Source organism: Petromyzon marinus, unplaced genomic scaffold, assembly GCF_048934315.1.
Source record: "Petromyzon marinus isolate PM22_M1 ecotype Great Lakes invasive population unplaced genomic scaffold, UKy_Petmar_22M1.pri1.0 PM_Scaffold_98, whole genome shotgun sequence".
Lineage (NCBI taxonomy): Eukaryota > Metazoa > Chordata > Hyperoartia > Petromyzontiformes > Petromyzontidae > Petromyzon > Petromyzon marinus.
Genome location: NW_027423708.1, coordinates 80,690 through 107,573, shown reverse-complemented (window position 1 = coordinate 107,573; position 26,884 = coordinate 80,690). Strand labels below are relative to the sequence as shown.

The window sequence follows — 26,884 nt, the reverse complement described above, 5'->3', positions numbered from 1 at the left end:
GACCTCCAACTCCACCTCCACCTCCAACTCCACCTCCACCTTCAACTCCACCTCCACCTCCAACTTCACCTCCAACTCCACCTCCACCTCCAACTCGACCTCCAACTCCACTTCCACCTCCACCTTCACCTCCAACTCCACCTCCAACTTCACCTTCACCTCACCCTACCCCTGACCTTAATTCTGACCCCTGACCCGTGACCCCTGACCCGTGACCCGTGACCCCTGATCCGTGACCCCCGACCCAGGGGCAATGAGAAGACTGTCTACCGCACACTCCACACCATGGCCTACCCGGCCAGCAAGGCCGAGGCTGAGCGTCTCGTCATCACCGCCAATGGCACCGCGGTGAGAGGTGGTGGTGGTGGTGGTGAGTGTGGTGGTGGTGATCGTGGTGGTGGTGGTGACGGTGGTGGTTATGATCGTTGTGGTGGTGGTGGTGGCGATTGTGGTGGTGGTGGTGATCGTGGTGGTGGTGGTGATAGTGGTGGTTGTGATGATGGTGGTGGTGGTGATGGTGGTGATGGTGGTGGTGGTGATAGTGGTGGTGATAGTGGTGGTGGTGACGGTGGTGGTGGTGGTGGTGGTGACGGTGGTGGTGACGGTGGTGATGGTGGTGGTGGTGATGGTGACGGTGGTGATGGTGGTGGTGGTGGTGGTGACGGTGGTGGTGACGGTGGTGATGGTGGTGGTGGTGGTGATGTTGACGGTGATGGTTGTGGTTGTGGTGGTGATGGTGGTGGTGGTGGTGGTGGTGATGATGATGGTGGTGGTGGTGACGGTGGTGGTGACGGTGGTGATGGTGGTGGTGGTGCTCACGGTGGTGGCGGTGGAGGTGGTGATGGTAACGGTGCCGGTGGCGATGATGTTGACAGTGGCGGTGATGTTTGTGGTTGTTGTGGTGGTGGTGGTGGTGAGTTGCGTCTGTTTGTAGCTGTACGTTTTCGAGCGGTGGCGTGGCAGTGCCTAGCGTTTGGCCGCACTACAAAACCCCCGGAGACCCGAGTTCGATTCCTGGTTCACGGCGAAAAAACACCGCCACCCAGTGACGAATACGTGGATCGGTCCCGGGACTCCCCTAGGTCGACCCAGCCTCGAAATGAGTAGCCGGTGCGATTCCCCAACATCGCCACTGTGGAGACGAAGGCGGCTGGGAGCGGTGCTCCGTAGCCGCTCGCTGACACCGCTTGCCCCTACACAGCCTCTTGCAGGGCTACGTCGTGCCGGAGGACGGGGGGGGCGTTGGAGGGCGGTGCCTTTGACTTTGCCCTCTCGCAGCTGGATGGCGGTGGTCACCTCCGCACGGCCTCCCTGCGTCCGCTGGGCATCTACGGCGAGGGACACGATGTGCTGGAGACTTACTACCGGCGTGCGGGCGGACGGGACGGCTGGCTTCTCCGTGGGGTACCGCAGGACGTGGAACACGGCAGAGTCTACGTGGGTGAGAGGCAACGGGGGGGTGGGAGTGGGAGTGGGAGAGTCTACGTGGGTGAGAGACACGGGGGGTGGTGATACGGGAGAGTCTATGTGGGTGAGAGACACGGGGGGTGGTGATACGGGAGAGTCTATGTGGGTGAGAGGCAACGGGGGTGGGAGTGGGAGTGGGAGTGACACGGGAGAGTCTACGTGGGTGAGAGACACGGGGGGTGGTGATACGGGAGAGTCTATGTGGGTGAGAGACACGGGGGGTGGTGATACGGGAGAGTCTATGTGGGTGAGAGACACGGGGGGTGGTGATACGGGAGAGTCTATGTGGGTGAGAGGCAACGGGGGTGGTGATACGGCAGAGTCTACGTGGGTGAGAGACACGGGGTGGTGACACGGGAGAGTCTACGTGGGTGAGAGGCAACGGGGTGGGGTGGGAGAGTCTACGTGGGTGAGAGGCACGGGGGAGGGAGTGGGAGAGTCTATGTGGGTGAGAGACACGGGGTGGGGAGTGGCACGGGAGAGTCTACGTGGGTGAGAGGCACGGGGGTGGGAGTGGCACGGGAGAGTCTATGTGGGTGAGAGACATGGGGTGGGAGTGACACGGGAGAGTCTATGTGGGTGAGAGACACGGGGGTGGGAGTGACACGGGAGAGTCTATGTGGGTGAGAGACACGGGGGTGGGGGGGAGTGGCACGGGAGAGTCTATGTGGGTGAGAGACACGGGGGTTAGAGTGGCATGGGAGAGTCTATGTGGGTGAGAGACACGGGGTGGGAGTGGCACGGGAGAGTCTATGTGGGTGAGAGACATGGGGGGTGGGAGTGGCACGGGAGAGTCTATGTGGGTGAGAGACACGGGGGTGGTCACACGGGAGAGTCTATGTGGGTGAGAGACACGGGGTGGTGACACGGGAGAGTCTATGTGGGTGACAGACACGGGGGTGGGTGGGAGTGGCACGGGAGAGTCTATGTGGGTGAGAGACACGGGGGTGGGAGTGACACGGGAGAGTCTATGTGGGTGAGAGACACGGGGGTGGGAGTGGCACGGGAGAGTCTATGTGGGTGAGAGACACGGGGGTGGGAGTGGCACGGGAGAGTCTATGTGGGTGAGAGACACGGGGTGGGAGTGACACGGGAGAGTCTATGTGGGTGAGAGACACGGGGTGGGAGTGACACGGGAGAGTCTATGTGGGTGAGAGACACGGGGTGGGAGTGGCACGGGAGAGTCTATGTGGGTGAGAGACACGGGGGTGGGAGTGACACGGGAGAGTCTATGTGGGTGAGAGACACGGGGGTGGGAGTGACACGGGAGAGTCTATGTGGGTGAGAGACACGGGGGTGGGAGTGACACGGGAGAGTCTACGTGGGTGAGAGACACGGGGGTGAGAGTGGCACGGGAGAGTCTACGTGGGTGAGAGACACGGGGGTGAGAGTGGCACGGGAGAGTCTATGTGGGTGAGAGACACGGGGGGGGGGGGGAGTGGCACGGGAGAGTCTATGTGGGTGAGAGACACGGGGGTGAGAGTGGCACGGGAGAGTCTACGTGGGTGAGAGACACGGGGGTGAGAGTGGCACGGGAGAGTCTATGTGGGTGAGAGACACGGGGGTGGGAGTGGCACGGGAGAGTCTATGTGGGTGAGAGACACGGGGGTGGGAGTGACACAGGAGAGTCTATGTGGGTGAGAGACACGGGGGTGAGAGTGGCACGGGAGGGTCTACGTGGGTGAGAGACACGGGGTGGGAGTGACACGGGAGAGTCTACGTGGGTGAGAGACACGGGGTGGGAGTGACACGGGAGAGTATGTGGGTGAGAGACACGGGGGTGAGAGTGACACGGGAGAGTCTACGTGGGTGAGAGACACGGGGGTGGGTGGGAGTGGCACGGGAGAGTCTAAGTGGATGAGAGACACGGGGGTGGTGACACAGGAGAGTCTATGTGGGTGAGAGACACGGGGTGGGGAGTGACACGGGAGAGTCTATGTGGGTGACAGACACGGGGGGTAGTGATACGGGAGAGTCTATGTGGGTGACAGACACGGGGGGTGGTGATACGGGAGAGTCTACGTGGGTGAGAGGTAGGGGGGAGACATAGCAAGCATCTCAGGCAGCATCTGCCCGAGGCTGCCTGTGGTGGTTGGGGCAAGCTGCCACTAGGGGGACCCTTTTGTCTAAATCACTGCCATCTTAGTTTCTGAGTGCAGTGCTGAGTCTATGGTGCAGTGTTGAGTCTTTGGTGCAGTGTTGAGTCTGTGGTGCAGTGCTCAGTCTGTGGTGCAGTGTTGAGTCTGAGTCTATGGTGTAGTGCTGAGTCTATGGGGCAGTGTTGAGTCTATAGTGCAGTGTTGAGTCTATGGTGCAGTGTTGAGTCTATGTTGTAGTCCTGAGTCTGTGGTGTAGTGCTGAGTCTGTGGTGCAGTGCTGAGTCTATGGTGTATTGTAGAGTCTATGGTGCAGTGTTGAGTCTATGGTGCAGTGCTGAGTCTATGGTGCAGTGTTGAGTCTATGGTGCAGTGCTGAGTCTATGGTGCAGTGCTGAGTCTATGGTGCAGTGTTGAGTCTATGGTGCAGTGTTGAGTCTATGGTGCAGTGTTGAGTCTATGGGCAGTGTTGAGTCTATGGTGCAGTGCTGAGTCTATGGTGTAGTGTTGGGTCTATGGGACAGTGTTGAGTCTATGGTGCAGTGCTGAGTCTATGGTGCAGTGCTGAGTCTATGGTGCAGTGTTGAGTCTATGGTGCAGTGTTGAGTCTATGGTTCAGTGTTGAGTCTATGGTGCAGTGCTGAGTCTATGGTGCAGTGCTGAGTCTATGGTGCAGTGTTGAGTCTATGGTGCAGTGTTGAGTCTATGGTGCAGTGTTGAGTCTATGCGCAGTGTTGAGTCTATGGTGCAGTGTTGAGTCTATGGGCAGTGTTGAGTCTATGGGCAGTTCTGAGTCTATGATTCAATGCTGAGTCTATGGTGCAGTGCTGAGTCTATGATGCAGTGCTGAGTCTATGGTGCAGTGCTGAGTCTGTGGTGCAGTGTTGAGTCTATGGGCGGTGTTGGGTCTATGGTGCAGTGTTGAGTCTATGGGCAGTGTTGGGTCTATTGTGCAGTGTTGAGTCTATGGTGCAGTGCGGAGTCTGGTGCAGTGTTGAGTCTATGGTGCAGTGCTGATTCTGTGGTGCAGTGTTGAGTCTATGGTGCATTGTTGAGTCTATGGGGCAGTGTTGAGTCTATGGTGCAGTGCTGATTCTGTGGTGCAGTGTTGAGTCTATGGTGCATTGTTGAGTCTATGGTGCATTGTTGAGTCTATGGTGCAGTGCTGAGTCTATGGTGCAGTGTTGAGTCTGTGGTGCAGTGCTGAGTCTATGGTGCAGTGCTGAGTCTAGGGTGCAGTGCTGAGTCTATGGTGCAGTGCTGAGTCTATGGTGCAGTGCTGAGTCTGTGGTGCAGTGTTGAGTCTATGGGCGGTGTTGGGTCTATGGTGCATTGTTGAGTCTATGGTGCAGTGCTGAGTCTATGGTGCAGTGTTGAGTCTATGGTGCAGTGTTGAGTCTATGGTGCAGTGTTGAGTCTACGGTGCAGTGTAGAGTCTATGGTGCAGTGCTGAGTCTATGGTGCAGTGCTGAGTCTGTGGTGCTGTGCTGAGTCTATGGTGCATTGTTGAGTCTATGGTGCTGTGCTGAGTCTATGGTGCATTGTTGAGTCTATGGTGCAGTGTTGAGTCTATGGTGCAATGTTGAGTCTATGGTGCAGTGTTGAGTCTATGGGCAGTGTTGAGTCTATGGGGCAGTGTTGAGTCTATGGTGCAGTGTTGAGTCTATGGTATAGTGCTGAGTCTATGGTGCAGTGTTGAGTCTATGGTGCAGTGTTGAGTCTACGGTGCAGTGTTGAGTCTATGGTGCAGTGCTGAGTCTGTGGTGCAGTGTTGAGTCTATGGTGCAGTGCTGAGTCTATGGTGCAGTGCTGAGTCTGTGGTGCAGTGCTGAGTCTGTGGTGCAGTGTTGAGTCTGTGGTGCAGTGCTGCGTCTATGGTGCAGTGTTGAGTCTGAGTCTATGGTGTAGTGCTGAGTCTATGGTGCAGCGTTGAGTCTGAGTCTATGGTGCAGTGCTGAGTCTATGGTGCAGTGTTGAGTCTGAGTCTGTGGTGTAGGGCTGAGTCTATGGTGCAGCGTTGAGTCTGTGGTGCAGTGCTGAGTCTATGGTGCAGTGCTGAGTCTATGGTGCAGTGTTGAGTCTATGGTGCAGTGCTGAGTCTATGGTGCAGTGCTGAGTCTATGGTGCAGTGCTGAGTCTATGGTGCAGTGCTGAGTCTATGGTGCAGTGTTGAGTCTATGGTGCAGTGTTGAGTCTATGGTGCAGTGTTGAGTATATGGTGCAGTGCTGAGTCTATGGTGCAGTATTGAGTCTATGGTGCAGTGCTGAGTCTATGGTGCAGTGTTGATTCTATGGTGCAGTGTTGAGTTTGTGGTGCAGTGTTGAGTCTATGGTGCAGTGTTGAGTCTATGGTGCAGTGTTGAGTCTATGGTGCAGTTTTGAGTCTATGGTGCAGTGCTGAGTCTGTGGTGCAGTGCTGAGTCTGTGGTGCAGTGTTGAGTCTTTGGGGTAGTGTTGAGTTATAGTGCAGTGTTTAGTCTATGGTGCAGTGCTGAGTCTATGGTGCAGTGTTGAGTCTACGGTGCAGTGTTGAGTCTATTGTGCAGTGTTGAGTCTATGGGCAGTGTTGATTTTATGGTGCAGTGTTGAGTCTACGGTGCAGTGCTGAGTCTATGGTGCAGTGCTGAGTCTGTGGTGCAGCAGTGCTGAGTCTATGGTGCAGTGCTGAGTCTATGGTGCAGTGCTGAGTCTATGGTGCAGTGCTGAGTCTATGGTGCAGTGCTGAGTTTGTGGTGCAGTGCTGAGTCTGTGGTGCAGTGTTGAGTCTATGGGGAGTGTTGAGTCTATGGTACAGTGTTGAGTTTATGGTGCAGTGCTGAGTCTATGGTGCAGTGCTGAGTCTATGGTGCAGTTTTGAGTCTATGGTGCAGTGCTGAGTCTGTGGTGCAGTGCTGAGTCTGTGGTGCAGTGCTGAGTCTGTGGTGCAGTGCTGAGTCTATGGTGCAGTGCTGAGTCTATGTTATAGTCCTGAGTCTATGGTGCAGTGCTGAGTCTATGGTGTAGTGTTGAGTTATGGTGCAGTGTTGAGTCTATGGTGCAGTGTTGAGTCTATGGTGCAGTGCTGAGTCTGAGTCTATGTTGCAGTGCTGAGTCTATGGTGCAGTGTTGAGTCTTTGGTGCAGTGTTGAGTCTTTGGTGCAGTGTTGAGTCTATGGTGCAGTGTTGAGTCTATGGTGCAGTGCTGAGTCTGTGGTGCAGTGCTGAGTCTATGGTGCAGTGCTGAGTCTATGGTGCAGTGTTGAGTCTATGGTGCAGTAGTGCTGAGTTTTTCTACGGGCTGCTCACACTGCTTACCGCTGTTGTTGTTTCCCCGGCAGGCAACGTGGCGTGGATGCACGCGCTGGCTCTGCGAGCTCTGAGTCAGGGCCGTGAGGGCGTCGACGGTGAAGTCTTCTACTGCTATGACGATTCTCCCCGGTGAGACAATGCGGCGTCTAGAGACCGGTGTCAGGGTCAGGGTCTAGTGACCGGGTCTCAGTGTCAGTGTCTAGAGACCGGGTCTCAGGGTCAGTGTCTAGAGACCGGGTGTCAGGGTCAGTGTCTAGTGACCGGGTGTCAGGGTCAGTGTCTAGTGACCAGGTCTCAGTGTCAGTGTCTAGAGACCGGGTGTCAGGGTCAGTGTCTAGAGACCGGGTGTCAGTGTCAGTGTCTAGAGACCGGGTGTCAGTGTCAGGGTCTAGTGACAGGGTCTCAGTGTCTAGTGACCGGGTGTCATGGTCAGTGTCTAGTAACCAGGTCTCAGGGTCAGTGTCTAGAGACCGGGTCTCAGCGTCAGTGTCTAGTGACCGGGTGTCAGGGTCAGTGTCTAGTGACCGGGTCTCAGGGTCAGTGTCTAGTGACCGGGTCTCAGTGTCAGTGTCTAGAGACCGGGTCTCAGGGTCAGTGTCTAGAGACCGGGTGTCAGGGTCAGTGTCTAGTGACCGGGTGTCAGGGTCAGTGTCTAGTGACCAGGTCTCAGTGTCAGTGTCTAGAGACCGGGTGTCAGTGTCAGTGTCTAGTGACCGGGTGTCAGGGTCAGTGTCTAGAGACCGGGTCTCAGTGTGAGTGTCTAGTGACCGGGTCTCAGGGTCAGTGTCTAGTGACCGGGTCTCAGGGTCAGTGTCTAGTGACCGGGTGTCAGTGTCAGTGTCTAGAGACCGGGTGTCAGTGTCAGGGTCTAGTGACCGGGTCTCAGTGTCTAGTGACCGGGTGTCATGGTCAGTGTCTAGTAACCAGGTCTCAGGTTCAGTGTCTAGAGACCGGGTCTCAGGGTCAGTGTCTAGTGACCGGGTCTCAGGGTCAGTGTCTAGTGACCGGGTCTCAGGGTCAGTGTCTAGTGACCGGGTCTCAGGGTCAGTGTCTAGTGACCGGGTCTCAGTGTCTAGTGACCGGGTCTCAGGGTCAGTGTCTAGTGACCGGGTCTCAGGGTCAGTGTCTAGAGACCGGGTCTCAGTGTCTAGTGACCGGGTCTCAGGGTCAGTGTCTAGTGACCGGGTCTCAGGGTGAGTGTCTAGTGACCGGGTGTCAGGGTCAGTGTCTAGTGACCGGGTCTCAGTGTCTAGTGACCGGGTGTCAGGGTCAGTGTCTAGTAACCAGGTCTCAGTGTCAGTGTCTAGAGACCGGGTGTCAGTGTCAGGGTCTAGTGACCGGGTCTCAGTGTCTAGTGACCGGGTGTCAGGGTCAGTGTCTAGTGACCGGGTCTCAGGGTCAGTGTCTAGTGACCGGGTCTCAGGGTCAGTGTCTAGTGACCGGGTCTCAGGGTCAGTGTCTAGTGACCGGGTCTCAGTGTCTAGTGACCGGGTCTCAGGGTCAGTGTCTAGTGACCGGGTCTCAGGGTCAGTGTCTAGAGACCGGGTCTCAGGGTCAGTGTCTAGTGACCGGGTCTCAGGGTCAGTGTCTAGTGACCGGGTCTCAGGGTCAGTGTCTAGTGACCGGGTCTCAGGGTCAGTGTCTAGTGACCGGGTCTCAGGGTCTAGAGACCGGGTCTCAGGGTCAGTGTCTAGTGACCGGGTCTCAGTGTCGAGAGACCGGGTGTCAGTGTCAGGGTCTTGTGACCGGGTCTCAGGGTCAGTGTCTAGTGACCGGGTGTCAGGGTCAGTGTCAGGGTCTAGTGACCCGGTCTCAGGGTAAGTGTCTAGTGACCGGGTCTCAGGGTCAGTGTCTAGTGACCGGGTGTCAGGGTCAGTGTCAGGGTCTAGTGACCGGGTCTAAGGGTCAGTGTCTAGTGACCGGGTCTCAGTGTCAGGGTCTAGTGACCGGGTCTCAGTGTCAGGGTCTAGTGACCGGGTGTCAGGGTCAGGGTCTAGAGACCGGGTCTCAGGGTCAGTGTCTAGTGACCGGGTCTCAGGGTCAGTGTCTAGAGACCGGGTCTAAGGGTCAGTGTCTAGTGACCGGGTCTCAGGGTCAGTGTCTAGTGACCGGGTCTCAGTGTCAGGGTCTAGTGACCGGGTCTCAGTGTCTAGAGACCGGGTCTCAGGGTCAGTGTCTAGTGACCGGGTCCCAGGGTCAGTGTCTAGAGACCGGGTCTCAGTGTCAGTGTCTAGAGACCGGGTCTCAGTGTCAGTGTCTAGTGACCGGGTCTCAGTGTCAGTGTCTAGTGACCGGGTCTCAGTGTCAGGGTCTAGTGACCGGGTCTCAGTGTCTAGAGACCGGGTCTCAGGGTCAGTGTCTAGTGACCGGGTCTCAGGGTCAGTGTCTTGTGACCGGGTCTCAGTGTCTAGAGACCGGGTCTCAGGGTCAGTGTCTAGTGACCGGGTCTCAGGGTCGGTGTCTAGTGACCGGGTCTCAGTGTCAGGGTCTAGTGACCGGGTCTCAGTGTCTAGTGACCGGGTGTCAGTGTTAGTGTCTAGTGACCGGGTCTCAGGGTCAGTGTCTAGTGACCGGGTCTCAGTGTCAGTGTCTAGAGACCGGGTCTCAGGGTGAGTGTCTAGTGACCGGGTCTCAGGGTCAGTGTCTAGTGACCGGGTCTCAGGGTCAGTGTCTAGTGACTGGGTCTCAGTGTCAGTGTCTAGTGACCGGGTCTCAGTGTCAGTGTCTAGAGACCGGGTCTCAGTGTCAGTGTCTAGAGACCGGGTCTCAGGATCAGTGTCTAGTGACCGGGTCTCAGGGTCAGTGTCTAGAGACCGGGTCTCAGGGTCAGTGTCTAGTGACCGGGTGTCAGTGTCAGTGTCTAGTGACCGGGTGTCAGGGTCAGTGTCTAGTGACCGGGTCTCAGGGTCAGTGTCTAGTGACCGGGTCTCAGAGTCAGTGTCTAGAGACCGGGTCTCAGGGTGAGTGTCTAGTGACCGGGTCTCAGGGTCAGTGTCTAGTGACCGGGTCTCAGGGTCAGTGTCTAGAGACCGGGTGTCAGGGTCAGTGTCTAGAGACCGGGTCTCAGTGTCAGTGTCTAGTGACCGGGTCTCAGTGTCTAGTGACTGGGTCTCAGGGTCAGTGTCTAGTGACCGGGTCTCAGTCTCAGTGTCTAGTGACCGGGTCTCAGTGTCAGTGTCTAGAGACCGGGTCTCAGGGTCAGTGTCTAGAGACCGGGTCTCAGGGTGAGTGTCTAGAGACCGGGTCTCAGGGTCAGTGTCTAGAGACCGGGTCTCATGGTCAGTGTCTAGTGACCGGGTCTCAGGGTCAGTGTCTAGTGACTGGGTCTCAGTGTCAGTGTCTAGTGACCGGGTCTCAGGGTCAGTGTCTAGTGACCGGGTCTCAGGGTCAGTGTCTAGTGACCGGGTCTCAGGGTCAGTGTCTAGTGACCGGCTCTCAGTGTCAGTGTCTAGAGACCGGGTCTCAGGGTCAGTGTCTAGAGACCGGGTCTCAGGGTCAGTGTCTAGTGACCGGGTGTCAGGGTCAGTGTCTAGTTACCGGGTCTCAGAGTCAGTGTCTAGTGACCGGGTCTCAGGGTCAGTGTCTAGTGACCGGGTCTCAGGGTCAGTGTCTAGTGACCGGGTCTCAGTGTCAGTGTCTAGAGACCGGGTCTCAGGGTCAGTGTCTAGTGACCGGGTCTCAGTGTCAGTGTCTATTGACCGGGTCTCAGTCTCAGTGTCTAGTGACCGGGTCTCAGTGTCAGTGTCTAGAGACCGGGTCTCAGGGTCAGTGTCTAGAGACCGGGTCTCAGGGTCAGTGTCTAGTGACCGGGTGTCAGTGTCGAGTGACCGGGTCTCAGGGTCAGTGTCTAGTGACCGGGTCTCAGTGTCAATGTCTAGTGACCGGGTCTCAGAGTCAGTGTCTAGTGACCGGGTCTCAGTGTCAATGTCTAGTGACCTGGTCTCAGGGTCAGTGTCTAGTGACCGGGTCTCAGTGTCAATGTCTAGTGACCTGGTCTCAGGGTCAGTGTCTAGTGACCGGGTCTCAGTGTCAATGTCTAGTGAATGGGTCTCAGTGTCAGTGTCTAGTGACCGGGTCTCAGTGTCAGTGTCTAGTGACCGGGTCTCAGTGTCAGTGTCTAGTGACCGGGTGTCAGGGTCAGTGTCTAGTGACCGGGTCTCAGTGTCAGTGTCTAGTGACCGGGTCTCAGGGTCAGTGTCTAGTGACCGGGTCTCAGTGTCAGTGTCTAGTGACCGGGTCTCAGTGTCAGTGTCTAGTGACCGGGTCTCAGGGTCAGTGTCTAGTGACCGGGTCTCAGGGTCAGTGTCTAGTGACCGGGTCTCAGGGTCAGTGTCTAGTGACCGGGTCTCAGGGTCAGTGTCTTGTGACCGGGTCTCAGTGTCTAGAGACCGGGTCTCAGGGTCAGTGTCTAGTGACCGGGTCTCAGGGTCGGTGTCTAGTGACCGGGTCTCAGTGTCAGGGTCTAGTGACCGGGTCTCAGTGTCTAGTGACCGGGTGTCAGTGTTAGTGTCTAGTGACCGGGTCTCAGGGTCAGTGTCTAGTGACCGGGTCTCAGTGTCAGTGTCTAGAGACCGGGTCTCAGGGTGAGTGTCTAGTGACCGGGTCTCAGGGTCAGTGTCTAGTGACCGGGTCTCAGGGTCAGTGTCTAGTGACTGGGTCTCAGTGTCAGTGTCTAGTGACCGGGTCTCAGTGTCAGTGTCTAGAGACCGGGTCTCAGTGTCAGTGTCTAGAGACCGGGTCTCAGGATCAGTGTCTAGTGACCGGGTCTCAGGGTCAGTGTCTAGAGACCGGGTCTCAGGGTCAGTGTCTAGTGACCGGGTGTCAGTGTCAGTGTCTAGTGACCGGGTGTCAGGGTCAGTGTCTAGTGACCGGGTCTCAGGGTCAGTGTCTAGTGACCGGGTCTCAGGGTCAGTGTCTAGAGACCGGGTCTCAGGGTGAGTGTCTAGTGACCGGGTCTCAGGGTCAGTGTCTAGTGACCGGGTCTCAGGGTCAGTGTCTAGAGACCGGGTGTCAGGGTCAGTGTCTAGAGACCGGGTCTCAGTGTCAGTGTCTAGTGACCGGGTCTCAGTGTCTAGTGACTGGGTCTCAGGGTCAGTGTCTAGTGACCGGGTCTCAGTCTCAGTGTCTAGTGACCGGGTCTCAGTGTCAGTGTCTAGAGACCGGGTCTCAGGGTCAGTGTCTAGAGACCGGGTCTCAGGGTGAGTGTCTAGAGACCGGGTCTCAGGGTCAGTGTCTAGAGACCGGGTCTCATGGTCAGTGTCTAGTGACCGGGTCTCAGGGTCAGTGTCTAGTGACTGGGTCTCAGTGTCAGTGTCTAGTGACCGGGTCTCAGGGTCAGTGTCTAGTGACCGGGTCTCAGGGTCAGTGTCTAGTGACCGGGTCTCAGGGTCAGTGTCTAGTGACCGGCTCTCAGTGTCAGTGTCTAGAGACCGGGTCTCAGGGTCAGTGTCTAGAGACCGGGTCTCAGGGTCAGTGTCTAGTGACCGGGTGTCAGGGTCAGTGTCTAGTTACCGGGTCTCAGAGTCAGTGTCTAGTGACCGGGTCTCAGGGTCAGTGTCTAGTGACCGGGTCTCAGGGTCAGTGTCTAGTGACCGGGTCTCAGTGTCAGTGTCTAGAGACCGGGTCTCAGGGTCAGTGTCTAGTGACCGGGTCTCAGTGTCAGTGTCTATTGACCGGGTCTCAGTCTCAGTGTCTAGTGACCGGGTCTCAGTGTCAGTGTCTAGAGACCGGGTCTCAGGGTCAGTGTCTAGAGACCGGGTCTCAGGGTCAGTGTCTAGTGACCGGGTGTCAGTGTCGAGTGACCGGGTCTCAGGGTCAGTGTCTAGTGACCGGGTCTCAGTGTCAATGTCTAGTGACCGGGTCTCAGAGTCAGTGTCTAGTGACCGGGTCTCAGTGTCAATGTCTAGTGACCTGGTCTCAGGGTCAGTGTCTAGTGACCGGGTCTCAGTGTCAATGTCTAGTGACCTGGTCTCAGGGTCAGTGTCTAGTGACCGGGTCTCAGTGTCAATGTCTAGTGAATGGGTCTCAGTGTCAGTGTCTAGTGACCGGGTCTCAGTGTCAGTGTCTAGTGACCGGGTCTCAGTGTCAGTGTCTAGTGACCGGGTGTCAGGGTCAGTGTCTAGTGACCGGGTCTCAGTGTCAGTGTCTAGTGACCGGGTCTCAGGGTCAGTATCTAGTGACCGGGTCTCAGTGTCAGTGTCTAGTGACCGGGTCTCAGTGTCAGTGTCTAGTGACCGGGTCTCAGGGTCAGTGTCTAGTGACCGGGTCTCAGGGTCAGTGTCTAGTGACCGGGTCTCAGGGTCAGTGTCTAGAGACCGGGTCTCAGTGTCTAGTGACCGGGTCTCAGGGTCAGTGTCTAGTGACCGGGTCTCAGGGTCAGTGTCTATAGACCGGGTCTCAGGGTCAGTGTCTAGTGACCGGGTCTCAGGGTCAGTGTCTAGTGACCGGGTCTCAGGGTGAGTGTCTAGTGACCGGGTGTCAGGGTCAGTGTCTAGTGACCGGGTCTCAGTGTCTAGTGACCGGGTGTCAGGGTCAGTGTCTAGTAACCAGGTCTCAGTGTCAGTGTCTAGAGACCGGGTGTCAGTGTCAGGGTCTAGTGACCGGGTCTCAGTGTCTAGTGACCGGGTGTCAGGGTCAGTGTCTAGTGACCGGGTCTCAGGGTCAGTGTCTAGTGACCGGGTCTCAGGGTCAGTGTCTAGTGACCGGGTCTCAGGGTCAGTGTCTAGTGACCGGGTCTCAGTGTCTAGTGACCGGGTCTCAGGGTCAGTGTCTAGTGACCGGGTCTCAGGGTCAGTGTCTAGAGACCGGGTCTCAGGGTCAGTGTCTAGTGACCGGGTCTCAGGGTCAGTGTCTAGTGACCGGGTCTCAGTGTCAGTGTCTAGTGACCGGGTCTCAGGGTCAGTGTCTAGTGACCGGGTCTCAGGGTCAGTGTCTAGTGACCGGGTCTCAGGGTCTAGAGACCGGGTCACAGGGTCAGTGTCTAGTGACCGGGTCTCAGTGTCTAGAGACCGGGTGTCAGTGTCAGGGTCTTGTGACCGGGTCTCAGGGTCAGTGTCTAGTGACCGGGTGTCAGGGTCAGTGTCAGGGTCTAGTGACCCGGTCTCAGGGTAAGTGTCTAGTGACCGGGTCTCAGGGTCAGTGTCTAGTGACCGGGTGTCAGGGTCAGTGTCAGGGTCTAGTGACCGGGTCTCAGGGTCAGTGTCTAGTGACCGGGTCTCAGTGTCAGGGTCTAGTGACCGGGTCTCAGTGTCAGGGTCTAGTGACCAGGTGTCAGGGTCAGGGTCTAGAGACCGGGTCTCAGGGTCAGTGTCTAGTGACCGGGTCTCAGGGTCACTGTCTAGAGACCGGGTCTCAGGGTCAGTGTCTAGTGACCGGGTCTCAGGGTCAGTGTCTAGTGACCGGGTCCCAGGGTCAGTGTCTAGAGACCGGGTCTCAGTGTCAGTGTCTAGAGACCGGGTCTCAGTGTCAGTGTCTAGTGACCGGGTCTCAGTGTCAGTGTCTAGTGACCGGGTCTCAGTGTCAGGGTCTAGTGACCGGGTCTCAGTGTCTAGAGACCGGGTCTCAGGGTCAGTGTCTAGTGACCGGGTCTCAGGGTCAGTGTCTAGTGACCGGGTCTCAGTGTCTAGAGACCGGGTCTCAGGGTCAGTGTCTAGTGACCGGGTCTCAGGGTCGGTGTCTAGTGACCGGGTCTCAGTGTCAGGGTCTAGTGACCGGGTCTCAGTGTCTAGTGACCGGGTGTCAGTGTTAGTGTCTAGTGACCGGGTCTCAGGGTCAGTGTCTAGTGACCGGGTCTCAGTGTCAGTGTCTAGAGACCAGGTCTCAGGGTCAGTGTCTAGTGACCAGGTCTCAAGGTCAGTGTCTAGTGACCGGGTCTCAGGGTCAGTGTCTAGTGACTGGGTCTCAGTGTCAGTGTCTAGTGACCGGGTCTCAGTGTCAGTGTCTAGAGACCGGGTCTCAGTGTCAGTGTCTAGAGACCGGGTCTCAGGATCAGTGTCTAGTGACCGGGTCTCAGGGTCAGTGTCTAGAGACCGGGTCTCAGGGTCAGTGTCTAGTGACCGGGTGTCAGTGTCAGTGTCTAGTGACCGGGTGTCAGGGTCAGTGTCTAGTGACCGGGTCTCAGGGTCAGTGTCTAGTGACCGGGTCTCAGGGTCAGTGTCTAGAGACCGGGTCTCAGGGTGAGTGTCTAGTGACCGGGTCTCAGGGTCAGTGTCTAGTGACCGGGTCTCAGGGTCAGTGTCTAGTGACCGGGTCTCAGCGTCAGTGTCTAGAGACCGGGTGTCAGGGTCAGTGTCTAGAGACCGGGTCTCAGTGTCAGTGTCTAGTGACCGGGTCTCAGTGTCTAGTGACTGGGTCTCAGGGTCAGTGTCTAGTGACCGGGTCTCAGTCTCAGTGTCTAGTGACCGGGTCTCAGTGTCAGTGTCTAGAGACCGGGTCTCAGGGTCAGTGTCTAGAGACCGGGTCTCAGGGTGAGTGTCTAGAGACCGGGTCTCAGGGTCAGTGTCTAGAGACCGGGTCTCATGGTCAGTGTCTAGTGACCGGGTCTCAGGGTCAGTGTCTAGTGACTGGGTCTCAGTGTCAGTGTCTAGTGACCGGGTCTCAGGGTCAGTGTCTAGTGACCGGGTCTCAGGGTCAGTGTCTAGTGACCGGGTCTCAGGGTCAGTGTCTAGTGACCGGCTCTCAGTGTCAGTGTCTAGAGACCGGGTCTCAGGGTCAGTGTCTAGAGACCGGGTCTCAGGGTCAGTGTCTAGTGACCGGGTGTCAGGGTCAGTGTCTAGTTACCGGGTCTCAGAGTCAGTGTCTAGTGACCGGGTCTCAGGGTCAGTGTCTAGTGACCGGGTCTCAGGGTCAGTGTCTAGTGACCGGGTCTCAGTGTCAGTGTCTAGAGACCGGGTCTCAGGGTCAGTGTCTAGTGACCGGGTCTCAGTGTCAGTGTCTATTGACCGGGTCTCAGTCTCAGTGTCTAGTGACCGGGTCTCAGTGTCAGTGTCTAGAGACCGGGTCTCAGGGTCAGTGTCTAGAGACCGGGTCTCAGGGTCAGTGTCTAGTGACCGGGTGTCAGTGTCGAGTGACCGGGTCTCAGGGTCAGTGTCTAGTGACCGGGTCTCAGTGTCAATGTCTAGTGACCGGGTCTCAGAGTCAGTGTCTAGTGACCGGGTCTCAGTGTCAATGTCTAGTGACCTGGTCTCAGGGTCAGTGTCTAGTGACCGGGTCTCAGTGTCAATGTCTAGTGACCTGGTCTCAGGGTCAGTGTCTAGTGACCGGGTCTCAGTGTCAATGTCTAGTGAATGGGTCTCAGTGTCAGTGTCTAGTGACCGGGTCTCAGTGTCAGTGTCTAGTGACCGGGTCTCAGTGTCAGTGTCTAGTGACCGGGTGTCAGGGTCAGTGTCTAGTGACCGGGTCTCAGTGTCAGTGTCTAGTGACCGGGTCTCAGGGTCAGTGTCTAGTGACCGGGTCTCAGTGTCAGTGTCTAGTGACCGGGTCTCAGTGTCAGTGTCTAGTGACCGGGTCTCAGGGTCAGTGTCTAGTGACCAGGTCTCAGGGTCAGTGTCTAGTGACCGGGTCTCAGGGTCAGTGTCTAGAGACCGGGTCTCAGTGTCTAGTGACCGGGTCTCAGGGTCAGTGTCTAGTGACCGGGTCTCAGTGTCAGTGTCTATAGACCGGGTCTCAGGGTCAGTGTCTAGTGACCGGGTCTCAGGGTCAGTGTCTAGTGACCGGGTCTCAGGGTCAGTGTCTAGAGAGCAGGTCTCAGGGTCAGTGTCTAGTGACCGGGTCTCAGTGTCTAGTGACCGGGTCTCAGGGTCAGTGTCTAGTGACCGGGTCTCAGGGTCAGTGTCTAGTGACCGGGTCTCAGGGTCAGTGTCTAGAGACCGGCTCTCAGTGTCTAGTGACCGGGTCTCAGTGTCAGTGTCTAGTGACCGGGTCTCAGGGTGAGTGTCTAGTGACCGGGTCTCAGTGTCAGTGTCTAGAGACCGGGTCTCAGGGTCAGTGTCTAGTGACCGGGTCTCAGGGTCAGTGTCTAGTGACCGGGTCTCAGTGTCAGTGTCTAGTGACCGGGTCTCAGGGTCAGTGTCTAGAGACCAGGTCTCAGGGTCAGTGTCTAGTGACCGGGTCTCAGTGTCTAGTGACCGGGTCTCAGGGTCAGTGTCTAGTGACCGGGTCTCATGGTCAGTGTCTAGTGACCGGGTCTCAGTGTCTAGAGACCGGGTGTCAGTGTCAGGGTCTTGTGACCGGGTCTCAGGGTCAGTGTCTAGTGACCGGGTGTCAGGGTCAGTGTCAGGGTCTAGTGACCCGGTCTCAGGGTAAGTGTCTAGTGACCGGGTCTCAGGGTCAGTGTCTAGTGACCGGGTGTCAGGGTCAGTGTCAGGGTCTAGTGACCGGGTCTCAGGGTCAGTGTCTAGTGACCGGGTCTCAGTGTCAGGGTCTAGTGACCGGGTCTCAGTGTCAGGGTCTAGTGACCAGGTGTCAGGGTCAGGGTCTAGAGACCGGGTCTCAGGGTCAGTGTCTAGTGACCGGGTCTCAGGGTCACTGTCTAGAGACCGGGTCTCAGGGTCAGTGTCTAGTGACCGGGTCTCAGGGTCAGTGTCTAGTGACCGGGTCCCAGGGTCAGTGTCTAGAGACCGGGTCTCAGTGTCAGTGTCTAGAGACCGGGTCTCAGTGTCAGTGTCTAGTGACCGGGTCTCAGTGTCAGTGTCTAGTGACCGGGTCTCAGTGTCAGGGTCTAGTGACCGGGTCTCAGTGTCTAGAGACCGGGTCTCAGGGTCAGTGTCTAGTGACCGGGTCTCAGGGTCAGTGTCTAGTGACCGGGTCTCAGTGTCTAGAGACCGGGTCTCAGGGTCAGTGTCTAGTGACCGGGTCTCAGGGTCGGTGTCTAGTGACCGGGTCTCAGTGTCAGGGTCTAGTGACCGGGTCTCAGTGTCTAGTGACCGGGTGTCAGTGTTAGTGTCTAGTGACCGGGTCTCAGGGTCAGTGTCTAGTGACCGGGTCTCAGTGTCAGTGTCTAGAGACCAGGTCTCAGGGTCAGTGTCTAGTGACCAGGTCTCAAGGTCAGTGTCTAGTGACCGGGTCTCAGGGTCAGTGTCTAGTGACTGGGTCTCAGTGTCAGTGTCTAGTGACCGGGTCTCAGTGTCAGTGTCTAGAGACCGGGTCTCAGTGTCAGTGTCTAGAGACCGGGTCTCAGGATCAGTGTCTAGTGACCGGGTCTCAGGGTCAGTGTCTAGAGACCGGGTCTCAGGGTCAGTGTCTAGTGACCGGGTGTCAGTGTCAGTGTCTAGTGACCGGGTGTCAGGGTCAGTGTCTAGTGACCGGGTCTCAGGGTCAGTGTCTAGTGACCGGGTCTCAGGGTCAGTGTCTAGAGACCGGGTCTCAGGGTGAGTGTCTAGTGACCGGGTCTCAGGGTCAGTGTCTAGTGACCGGGTCTCAGGGTCAGTGTCTAGTGACCGGGTCTCAGCGTCAGTGTCTAGAGACCGGGTGTCAGGGTCAGTGTCTAGAGACCGGGTCTCAGTGTCAGTGTCTAGTGACCGGGTCTCAGTGTCTAGTGACTGGGTCTCAGGGTCAGTGTCTAGTGACCGGGTCTCAGTCTCAGTGTCTAGTGACCGGGTCTCAGTGTCAGTGTCTAGAGACCGGGTCTCAGGGTCAGTGTCTAGAGACCGGGTCTCAGGGTGAGTGTCTAGAGACCGGGTCTCAGGGTCAGTGTCTAGAGACCGGGTCTCATGGTCAGTGTCTAGTGACCGGGTCTCAGGGTCAGTGTCTAGTGACTGGGTCTCAGTGTCAGTGTCTAGTGACCGGGTCTCAGGGTCAGTGTCTAGTGACCGGGTCTCAGGGTCAGTGTCTAGTGACCGGGTCTCAGGGTCAGTGTCTAGTGACCGGCTCTCAGTGTCAGTGTCTAGAGACCGGGTCTCAGGGTCAGTGTCTAGAGACCGGGTCTCAGGGTCAGTGTCTAGTGACCGGGTGTCAGGGTCAGTGTCTAGTTACCGGGTCTCAGAGTCAGTGTCTAGTGACCGGGTCTCAGGGTCAGTGTCTAGTGACCGGGTCTCAGGGTCAGTGTCTAGTGACCGGGTCTCAGTGTCAGTGTCTAGAGACCGGGTCTCAGGGTCAGTGTCTAGTGACCGGGTCTCAGTGTCAGTGTCTATTGACCGGGTCTCAGTCTCAGTGTCTAGTGACCGGGTCTCAGTGTCAGTGTCTAGAGACCGGGTCTCAGGGTCAGTGTCTAGAGACCGGGTCTCAGGGTCAGTGTCTAGTGACCGGGTGTCAGTGTCGAGTGACCGGGTCTCAGGGTCAGTGTCTAGTGACCGGGTCTCAGTGTCAATGTCTAGTGACCGGGTCTCAGAGTCAGTGTCTAGTGACCGGGTCTCAGTGTCAATGTCTAGTGACCTGGTCTCAGGGTCAGTGTCTAGTGACCGGGTCTCAGTGTCAATGTCTAGTGACCTGGTCTCAGGGTCAGTGTCTAGTGACCGGGTCTCAGTGTCAATGTCTAGTGAATGGGTCTCAGTGTCAGTGTCTAGTGACCGGGTCTCAGTGTCAGTGTCTAGTGACCGGGTCTCAGTGTCAGTGTCTAGTGACCGGGTGTCAGGGTCAGTGTCTAGTGACCGGGTCTCAGTGTCAGTGTCTAGTGACCGGGTCTCAGGGTCAGTGTCTAGTGACCGGGTCTCAGTGTCAGTGTCTAGTGACCGGGTCTCAGTGTCAGTGTCTAGTGACCGGGTCTCAGGGTCAGTGTCTAGTGACCAGGTCTCAGGGTCAGTGTCTAGTGACCGGGTCTCAGGGTCAGTGTCTAGAGACCGGGTCTCAGTGTCTAGTGACCGGGTCTCAGGGTCAGTGTCTAGTGACCGGGTCTCAGTGTCAGTGTCTATAGACCGGGTCTCAGGGTCAGTGTCTAGTGACCGGGTCTCAGGGTCAGTGTCTAGTGACCGGGTCTCAGGGTCAGTGTCTAGAGAGCAGGTCTCAGGGTCAGTGTCTAGTGACCGGGTCTCAGTGTCTAGTGACCGGGTCTCAGGGTCAGTGTCTAGTGACCGGGTCTCAGGGTCAGTGTCTAGTGACCGGGTCTCAGGGTCAGTGTCTAGAGACCGGCTCTCAGTGTCTAGTGACCGGGTCTCAGTGTCAGTGTCTAGTGACCGGGTCTCAGGGTGAGTGTCTAGTGACCGGGTCTCAGTGTCAGTGTCTAGAGACCGGGTCTCAGGGTCAGTGTCTAGTGACCGGGTCTCAGGGTCAGTGTCTAGTGACCGGGTCTCAGTGTCAGTGTCTAGTGACCGGGTCTCAGGGTCAGTGTCTAGAGACCAGGTCTCAGGGTCAGTGTCTAGTGACCGGGTCTCAGTGTCTAGTGACCGGGTCTCAGGGTCAGTGTCTAGTGACCGGGTCTCATGGTCAGTGTCTAGTGACCGGGTCTCATGGTCAGTGTCTAGTGACCGGGTCTCAGGATCAGTGTCTAGAGACCGGCTCTCAGGTTCAGTGTCTAGTGACCGGGTCTCAGTGTCAGTGTCTAGTGACCGGGTCTCATGGTCAGTGTCTAGTGACCGGGTCTCATGGTCAGTGTCTAGTGACCGGGTCTCAGGATCAGTGTCTAGAGACCGGCTCTCAGGTTCAGTGTCTAGAGACCGGGTCTCAGGGTCAGTGTCTAGTGACCGGGTCTCAGTGTCAGTGTCTAGTGACCGGGTCTCAGTGTCAGTGTCTAGAGACCGGGTCTCAGTGTCAGTGTCTAGAGACCGGGTCCCAGTGTCTAGTGACCGGGTCTCAGGGTCAGTGTCTAGTGACCGGGTCCCAGTGTCAGTGTCTAGTGACCGGGTCTCAGTGTCTAGTGACCGGGTCTCAGGGTCAGTGTCTAGTGACCGGGTCCCAGTGTCAGTGTCTAGAGACCGGGTCTCAGGGTCAGTGTCTAGTGACCGGGTCCCAGTGTCAGTGTCTAGTGACCGGGTCTCATGGTCAGTGTCTAGTGACCGGGTCTCAGTGTCAGTGTCTAGTGACCGGGTCTCATGGTCAGTGTCTAGTGACCGGGTCTCATGGTCAGTGTCTAGTGACCGGGTCTCAGGATCAGTGTCTAGAGACCGGCTCTCAGGTTCAGTATAAAATTTTTAGAATGTTCAAAGTGTCAATGCACTGGGCCCATGACATTATCGAGCAGAATTCTTACCTTGAACGTTGGACCCACAAATCAGAGCATCTCCAACATTTGCTGCTTCTGCTGCTGTTAATGCCAATCATTAACCCCAACGCCACTCCCTACCCGCAGTGGAGGCCTTTTTTCAAACCACGCCACGTTCAGTGGGTATCACAACGGCCGTGTTGGAGAGACTGAGACAGCGGAGCTGAGATCCCTGGGTTCGAACCCTGGGTCTGGGCGTATCTCTCTCTACAATCCCTGTCTCAGTGAGTTCACAACGTCGGTGTTGGAGACACTGAGACCCTGGGTTCGAACCCTGGGTCTGGGCGTATGTTTGTCTAAAATCCCTGTCTCAGTGGGTATCACAACGGCCGTGTCAGGGACACTGAGACCCTGGCTTCGAGCTCTGGATCTGGGTGTCTCTCTCAGTTGGTTCACAATGTCCCTGGCGGAGAGACGGAGACCCTGGGTTTGAGCCCTGGGTCCGGGTGTCTCTCCTTTGGTGGGTTCACAACGGCCGTGTCAGGGACACTGAGACCCTGGGTTCGAGCCCTGGGTCTGGGCGTACCTCTCTCTACAATCCCTGTCTCAGTGGGTTCACAACGGCCGTGTCGTAGACACTGAGGATCCTGGGTTCGAACCCTGTGTCTGGGCGTCTCTCTCTCTACAATCTCTCTCTCAGTGGGTATCACAACGGCCGTGTCGTAGACACTGAGGATCCTGGGTTCGAGCCCCTGTGTCTGGCTGTGGCGGTGTCGTAGACACTGAGGATCCCGGGTTCGAGCCCTGGGTCTGGGCGTACCTCTCTCTACAATCCCTGTCTCACTGAGTTCACAAATGGCCGTGTCGGAGAGACGAAGACCCTGGGTTCGAGCCCTGGGTCTGGGCGTATCTCTCTCTACAATCTCTGTCTCAGTGAGTTCACAAAGGCCGTGTCAGGGACACTGAGACCCTGGGTTCGAGCCCTGGATCTGGGTGTCTCTCTCAGTTGGTTCACAATGTCCCTGGCGGAGAGACGGAGACCCTGGGTTTGAGCCCCTGGGTCCGGGTGTCTCTCCTTTGGTGGGTTCAGAACGGCCTTGTCAGGGACACTGAGACCCTGGGTTCGAGCCCTGGATCTGGGCGTATCTCTCTCTACAATCCCTGTCTCAATGGGTTCACAACGGCTGTGTCAAGGACACTGAGACCCTGGCTTGGAGCCCTGTGTCTGGGTGTGGCCGTCTCGTGTAGACACTGAGGATCCTGGGTTCGAGCCCCTGTGTCTGGCTGTGGCGGTGTCGTGTAGACACTGAGGATCCTGGGTTCGAGCCCCTGTGTCTGGCTGTGACGGTGTCGTAGACACTGAGGATCCTGGGTTCGAGCCCTGGGTCTGGGCGTATCTCTCTCTACAATCCCTGTCTCAGTGAGTTCACAAAGGCCGTGTCAGGGACACTGAGACCCTGGGTTCGAGCCCCTGGGTCCGGGTGTCTCTCCTTTGGTGGGTATCACAACGGCCGTGTCGGGGACACTGAGACCCTGGGTGTCGATCCCCTCGGTCCTGGTCTGTGTGTAGTGGTTAGCGTTACGCTGCGCTGTGAACCTGGCGACCCGGGTTCGATTCCCGCTCACGGCCAACACCAGTGACGATTATCTGAACCGTTCCCGGGCCTCCCCTAGGTCGACTCAGCCTCAAATGAGTACCTGGTGCGGTGTGTAAGCATCGCCACTAGGGAGACAAAGGCGGTCGGGCGTGGTGCTGGCCACCCATCACCTCGTGTACCAATCCGGCCTTCATAGGTGCTCGCTAACAGCGCTTGCCCCTACAGTCTGTTAAGGCTACACGGGGGATCTTTGTGTACACATGTCTCTATTAGCGGGTCCGCAGCGACCACGTCGAAGGCACACACTGGCGCGCAAACCGCCGAGCGAACGCTAAGTCTCTAATAATAGAAATCCCTTAGTTGGTGGCAATTTAATAATTGATGAGCGTCCTTCTTGCCGATGTCCAATCATCAACCTGGACGGTGACTCTGCCGCTTGACCCGTGAGTGAATCACGCTGAGGTTTACACTTCTGCAGCAGCCGCAGGGCTCGGCACGCCGGGTGGATTCCTATCTCCCGGAGCGGCAGTTGTTTAAAGAGTAGAGGGGGCGAGGGGGGGGGAGGGGGGGAGGGGGGTGGGTGTAGTTGCTTAACTCTCACGCATCGCTCGCGACTTACGATTTGCCTTCAGTTGATTTCGCCACGACCCCGATTCTCACTCGAGGGAGTGAATGAGTGGTTGAGTGAATGAGTGGTTGGGTGAATGAGTGGTTGGGTGAATGAGTGGTTGGGTGAATGAGTGGTTGGATGAGTGAGTGGTTGAGTGAGTGGTTTAGTAAGTAGTTGAGTGAATGAGTGGTTGAATGAGTGAGTGTACGAGGGAGTGAATGAGTGGTTGAGTGAGTGGTTGAGTGAGTGAGTGGTTGAGTGAGTGAGTGGTTGAGTGAGTGAGTGGTTGAGTGAATGAGTGGTTGAGTGAATGAGTGGTTGAATGAGTGAGTGTACGAGGGAGTGAATGAGTGGTTGAGTGAATGAGTGGTTGAATGAGTGAGTGGTTGAGTGAGTGGTTGAGTGAATTAGTGGTTGAATGAGTGAGTGAGTGGTTGAGTGAATGAGTGGTTGAGTGAGTGATTGAATGAGTGAGTGAGTGAATGAGTGAGTGGTTTAGTGAGTGGTTGAGTGAATGAGTGGTTGAATGACTGAGTGTGCGCGGGAGTGAATGAGTGGTTGAGTGAGTGGTTGAGTGAGTGAGTGGTTGAGTGAGTAGTTGAGTGAGTGGTTGAGTGAATGAGTGGTTGAATGAGTGAGTGGTTGAGTGAATGAGTGGTTGAGTGAGTGGTTGAGTGAATGAGTGGTTGAGTGAGTGGTTGAATGAGTGAGTAGTTGAGTGAGTGGTTGAGTGAATGAGTGGTTGAATGAGTGAGTGAGTGAATGAGTGAGTGGTTTAGTAAGTGGTTGAGTGAATGAGTGGTTGAATGAGTGAGTGTACGAGGGAGTGAATGAGTGGTTGAGTGAATGAGTGGTTGAGTGAGTGGTTTAGTAAGTGGTTGAGTGAGTGGTTGAGTGAATGAGTGGTTGAATGAGTGAGTATACGAGGGAGTGAATGAGTGGTTGAGTGAATGAGTGGTTGAATGAATGAGTGGTTGAATGAGTGAGTGGTTTAGTGAGTGGTTTCGTGTCTGCACGATTTCACATTCTATTGGGTCTTTCGTTAGAGTCACGTAGATGGGTTCAAAGAAAATAACAAGCAAAATATCTACGACGTTTCGATCGTAAGACAAGCGTTCGTCATCAGGATCACAACTCGCGATCCGCCTCCTTTTAATCTCGCCAAGACCCCCACGATCACTCACAACTCGCGATCCGCTTTTTATTAATCTCACTCATGGCCCGTAACTTACGACAAAAATCTTTAAAAGAACGAGATTTTCTCTTAAACCCCCATTCTCTATGTCCACGCCTCCTCCCCCACCACCACCACCACAACCTCCACCCTGCACCACCACCACCACCCTGCACCACCACCACCACCACCACCCTGCACCACCACCACCACCACCCTGCACCACCACCACCACCACCACCCTGCACCACCCCCATCACCACCACCACCACCACCCTGCACCACCACCACCACCACCCCCACCCCCCCACCCCCCCCACCACCACCCCCACCCACCACCATCACCACCCTGCACCACCACCACCACCACCTCCACCCCCATCACCACTACCACCACCACCACCACCACTACCACCACCACCACTACCACCACCACTACCACCACCACCACCACCACCTCCACCCCCATCACCACTACCACCACTACCACTACCACCACCACAACCACCACCACCACCACCACTACCACCCACCACCCCCACCCCCCACCACCCCCCCCACCCACCCCACCCCACCCACCCACCCCACCAACACCCCCCCCCCCACCTTAGTCTCTCCTACGAGGACTTCAACATGGAGATCCTGTCGCTGTGCGGGGTCCGCATGCTGCGGTGGCTCCGCGTCCCGCCGCTCCTCGTCCGCCTCCTGGGCGCCTTCAACGACGCGCTGAGGGCCGCCCTCGCCGCCCTCGGCGTCGCCTACGGCCCGCCGCTGCTCACGCGCTACACCGCCGCCATCGCCCTCACCGTCTTCAGCGTCGACACCGACAAGGCGGCGCGGCTCTTCGGCTACGCGCCGCGGTACTCCTGGCCGCAGGCACGCGACCGCACGGCCGCGTGGGTTCGCACCCTCGGCGGTGGAGGTGGAGGCGGTGGTGGTGGCGGTGGTGGTGGTGGTGGAGGCGGTGGTGGAGGTGGAGGCGGTGGTGGAGGTGGAGGCGGTGGTGGAGGCGGTGGTGGTGATGGAGGCGACCGCAAGGGAAAGTAGCTCCGGTGATGGAGGAAGGAGGAGGGGAGGAAGGAGGAGGAAGGAGGAAGGAGGAGGAAGGAGGAGGAAGGAGGAGGAAGGAGGCGGTGGTGGAGGCGGAGGCGGTGGAGGTGGTGGTGGTGGAGGCGGTGGAGGCGGTGGAGGTGGAGGTGGAGGCGGTGGTGGAGGCGGAGGCGGTGGTGATGATGGAGACGACCGCAAGGGAAAGTAGCTCCGGTGATGGAGGGAGGGGGGAGGGGAGGAGGAGGAGGGGGGAGGAGGAGGAAGGAGGAGGAAGGAGGCGGTGGTGGAGGCGGAGGCAGTGGAGGTGGTGGAGGTGGAGGCGGTGGAGGCGGTGGAGGTGGAGGCGGTGGTGGAGGCGGAGGCGGTGGTGGAGGCGGAGGCGGTGGTGATGATGGAGACGACCGCAAGGGAAAGTAGCTCCGGTGATGGAGGAAGGAGGAGGGAGGAAGGAGGAGGAAGGAGGAAGAAAGGAGGAGGAAGGAGGAGGAAGGAGGAGGAAGGAGGAGGAGGAATGAGGAGGAAGGAGGAGGGAGGAAGGAGGAGGAAGGAGGAAGGAAGGAGGAGGGAGGAGGAGGAGGGAGGGAGGAGGAAGGGAAGGAGGAAGGAAAGGAAGGAATGAGGAAGGAGGCGGTGGTGGAGGCGGAGGCGGTGGTGGAGGCGGTGGTGGAGGCGGAGGCGGTGGAGGCGGTGATGGAGGCGACCGCAAGGGAAAGTAGCTCCGGTGATGGAGGGAGGGGGGAGGAGGAGGAGGGGGGGGGGAGGAGGAAGAAGGAGGAAGGAGGAGGAAGGAGGAAGGAGGAGGAAGGAGGAAGGAGGAAGGAGGAGGAATGAGGAGGAAGGATGAAGGGAGGAGGAAGGAAAGGGAAGGAATGAGGAAGGAGGAGGAGGTAGAGAGTTGTTGGGGAGTCTTGAGGCCCATTGAGACTCAGGCGACGGAACGGGGACAGCCTCATGGGCGTCGGAGCGGCGATGGCGGCGGCGATGATGGATCCCACCGCAAGGGAAAGTAGCTCCGGTGAAGGAGGGCGGAAGGGAAGGAGGGAAGGAGGGAAGGAGGAGGGAGGAAGGAAGGAAGGAAGGTAGAGAGAGAGAGAGATGGTGAGTTGAGTGAAGAAGCTTTTGGCAAGGAACATTCGTGCTAACCAGAGCCTTGAGTCTCTGGGGGGTGGACTGGGCGTCAGCGTCCAGTCCACCCCCCGATCGACTCCGGGCTGACTGATTGACCGATCTCTACGTGACGTGATTGCGTGAGTGAGTGAGCGATGATCATTCGCGTGATTCGACGATTCATGCGAAGGCTGCCGAGAGATTGTACAGCGCAGTTAGCCGCTCCATCGGTGGTTTTGTGCTCCTGTTAATTCTGAATTAAAAAAAATGTGTTTATGTCCGCGTGCTGCTGCTACTGCTGCCGCTGCTGCTTCATATGTGCAACGTTTAACTTTGTTTTGACTACTAACTACCTCGCAGATTGCTGCATTGGGAAAGTAACCACAGCAGCAGCAGCAATCATCGCTACCCGCTACTACTGAC

The 26,884-nt window shown here is 57.1% G+C and overlaps 1 protein-coding gene across 1 annotated transcript in view; it reads left to right on the top strand.

The window, feature by feature from the left end:
* The window catches only part of LOC116937604 (3 beta-hydroxysteroid dehydrogenase type 7-like), a gene marked incomplete at its 5' end in the record, with an annotated part of 83,919 nt that extends 58,548 nt beyond the window's left edge, over window positions 1-25,371 (top strand). The window contains 4 exons of the mRNA XM_076065003.1: window positions 249-348; window positions 1,279-1,441; window positions 6,881-6,980; window positions 24,916-25,371. Of these exons, the coding sequence (XP_075921118.1) occupies window positions 249-348; window positions 1,279-1,441; window positions 6,881-6,980; window positions 24,916-25,351 (799 nt within the window). The remainder of the gene's footprint in view (window positions 1-248; window positions 349-1,278; window positions 1,442-6,880; window positions 6,981-24,915) is intronic.
* Window positions 25,372-26,884: the final 1,513 nt, after the last annotated feature.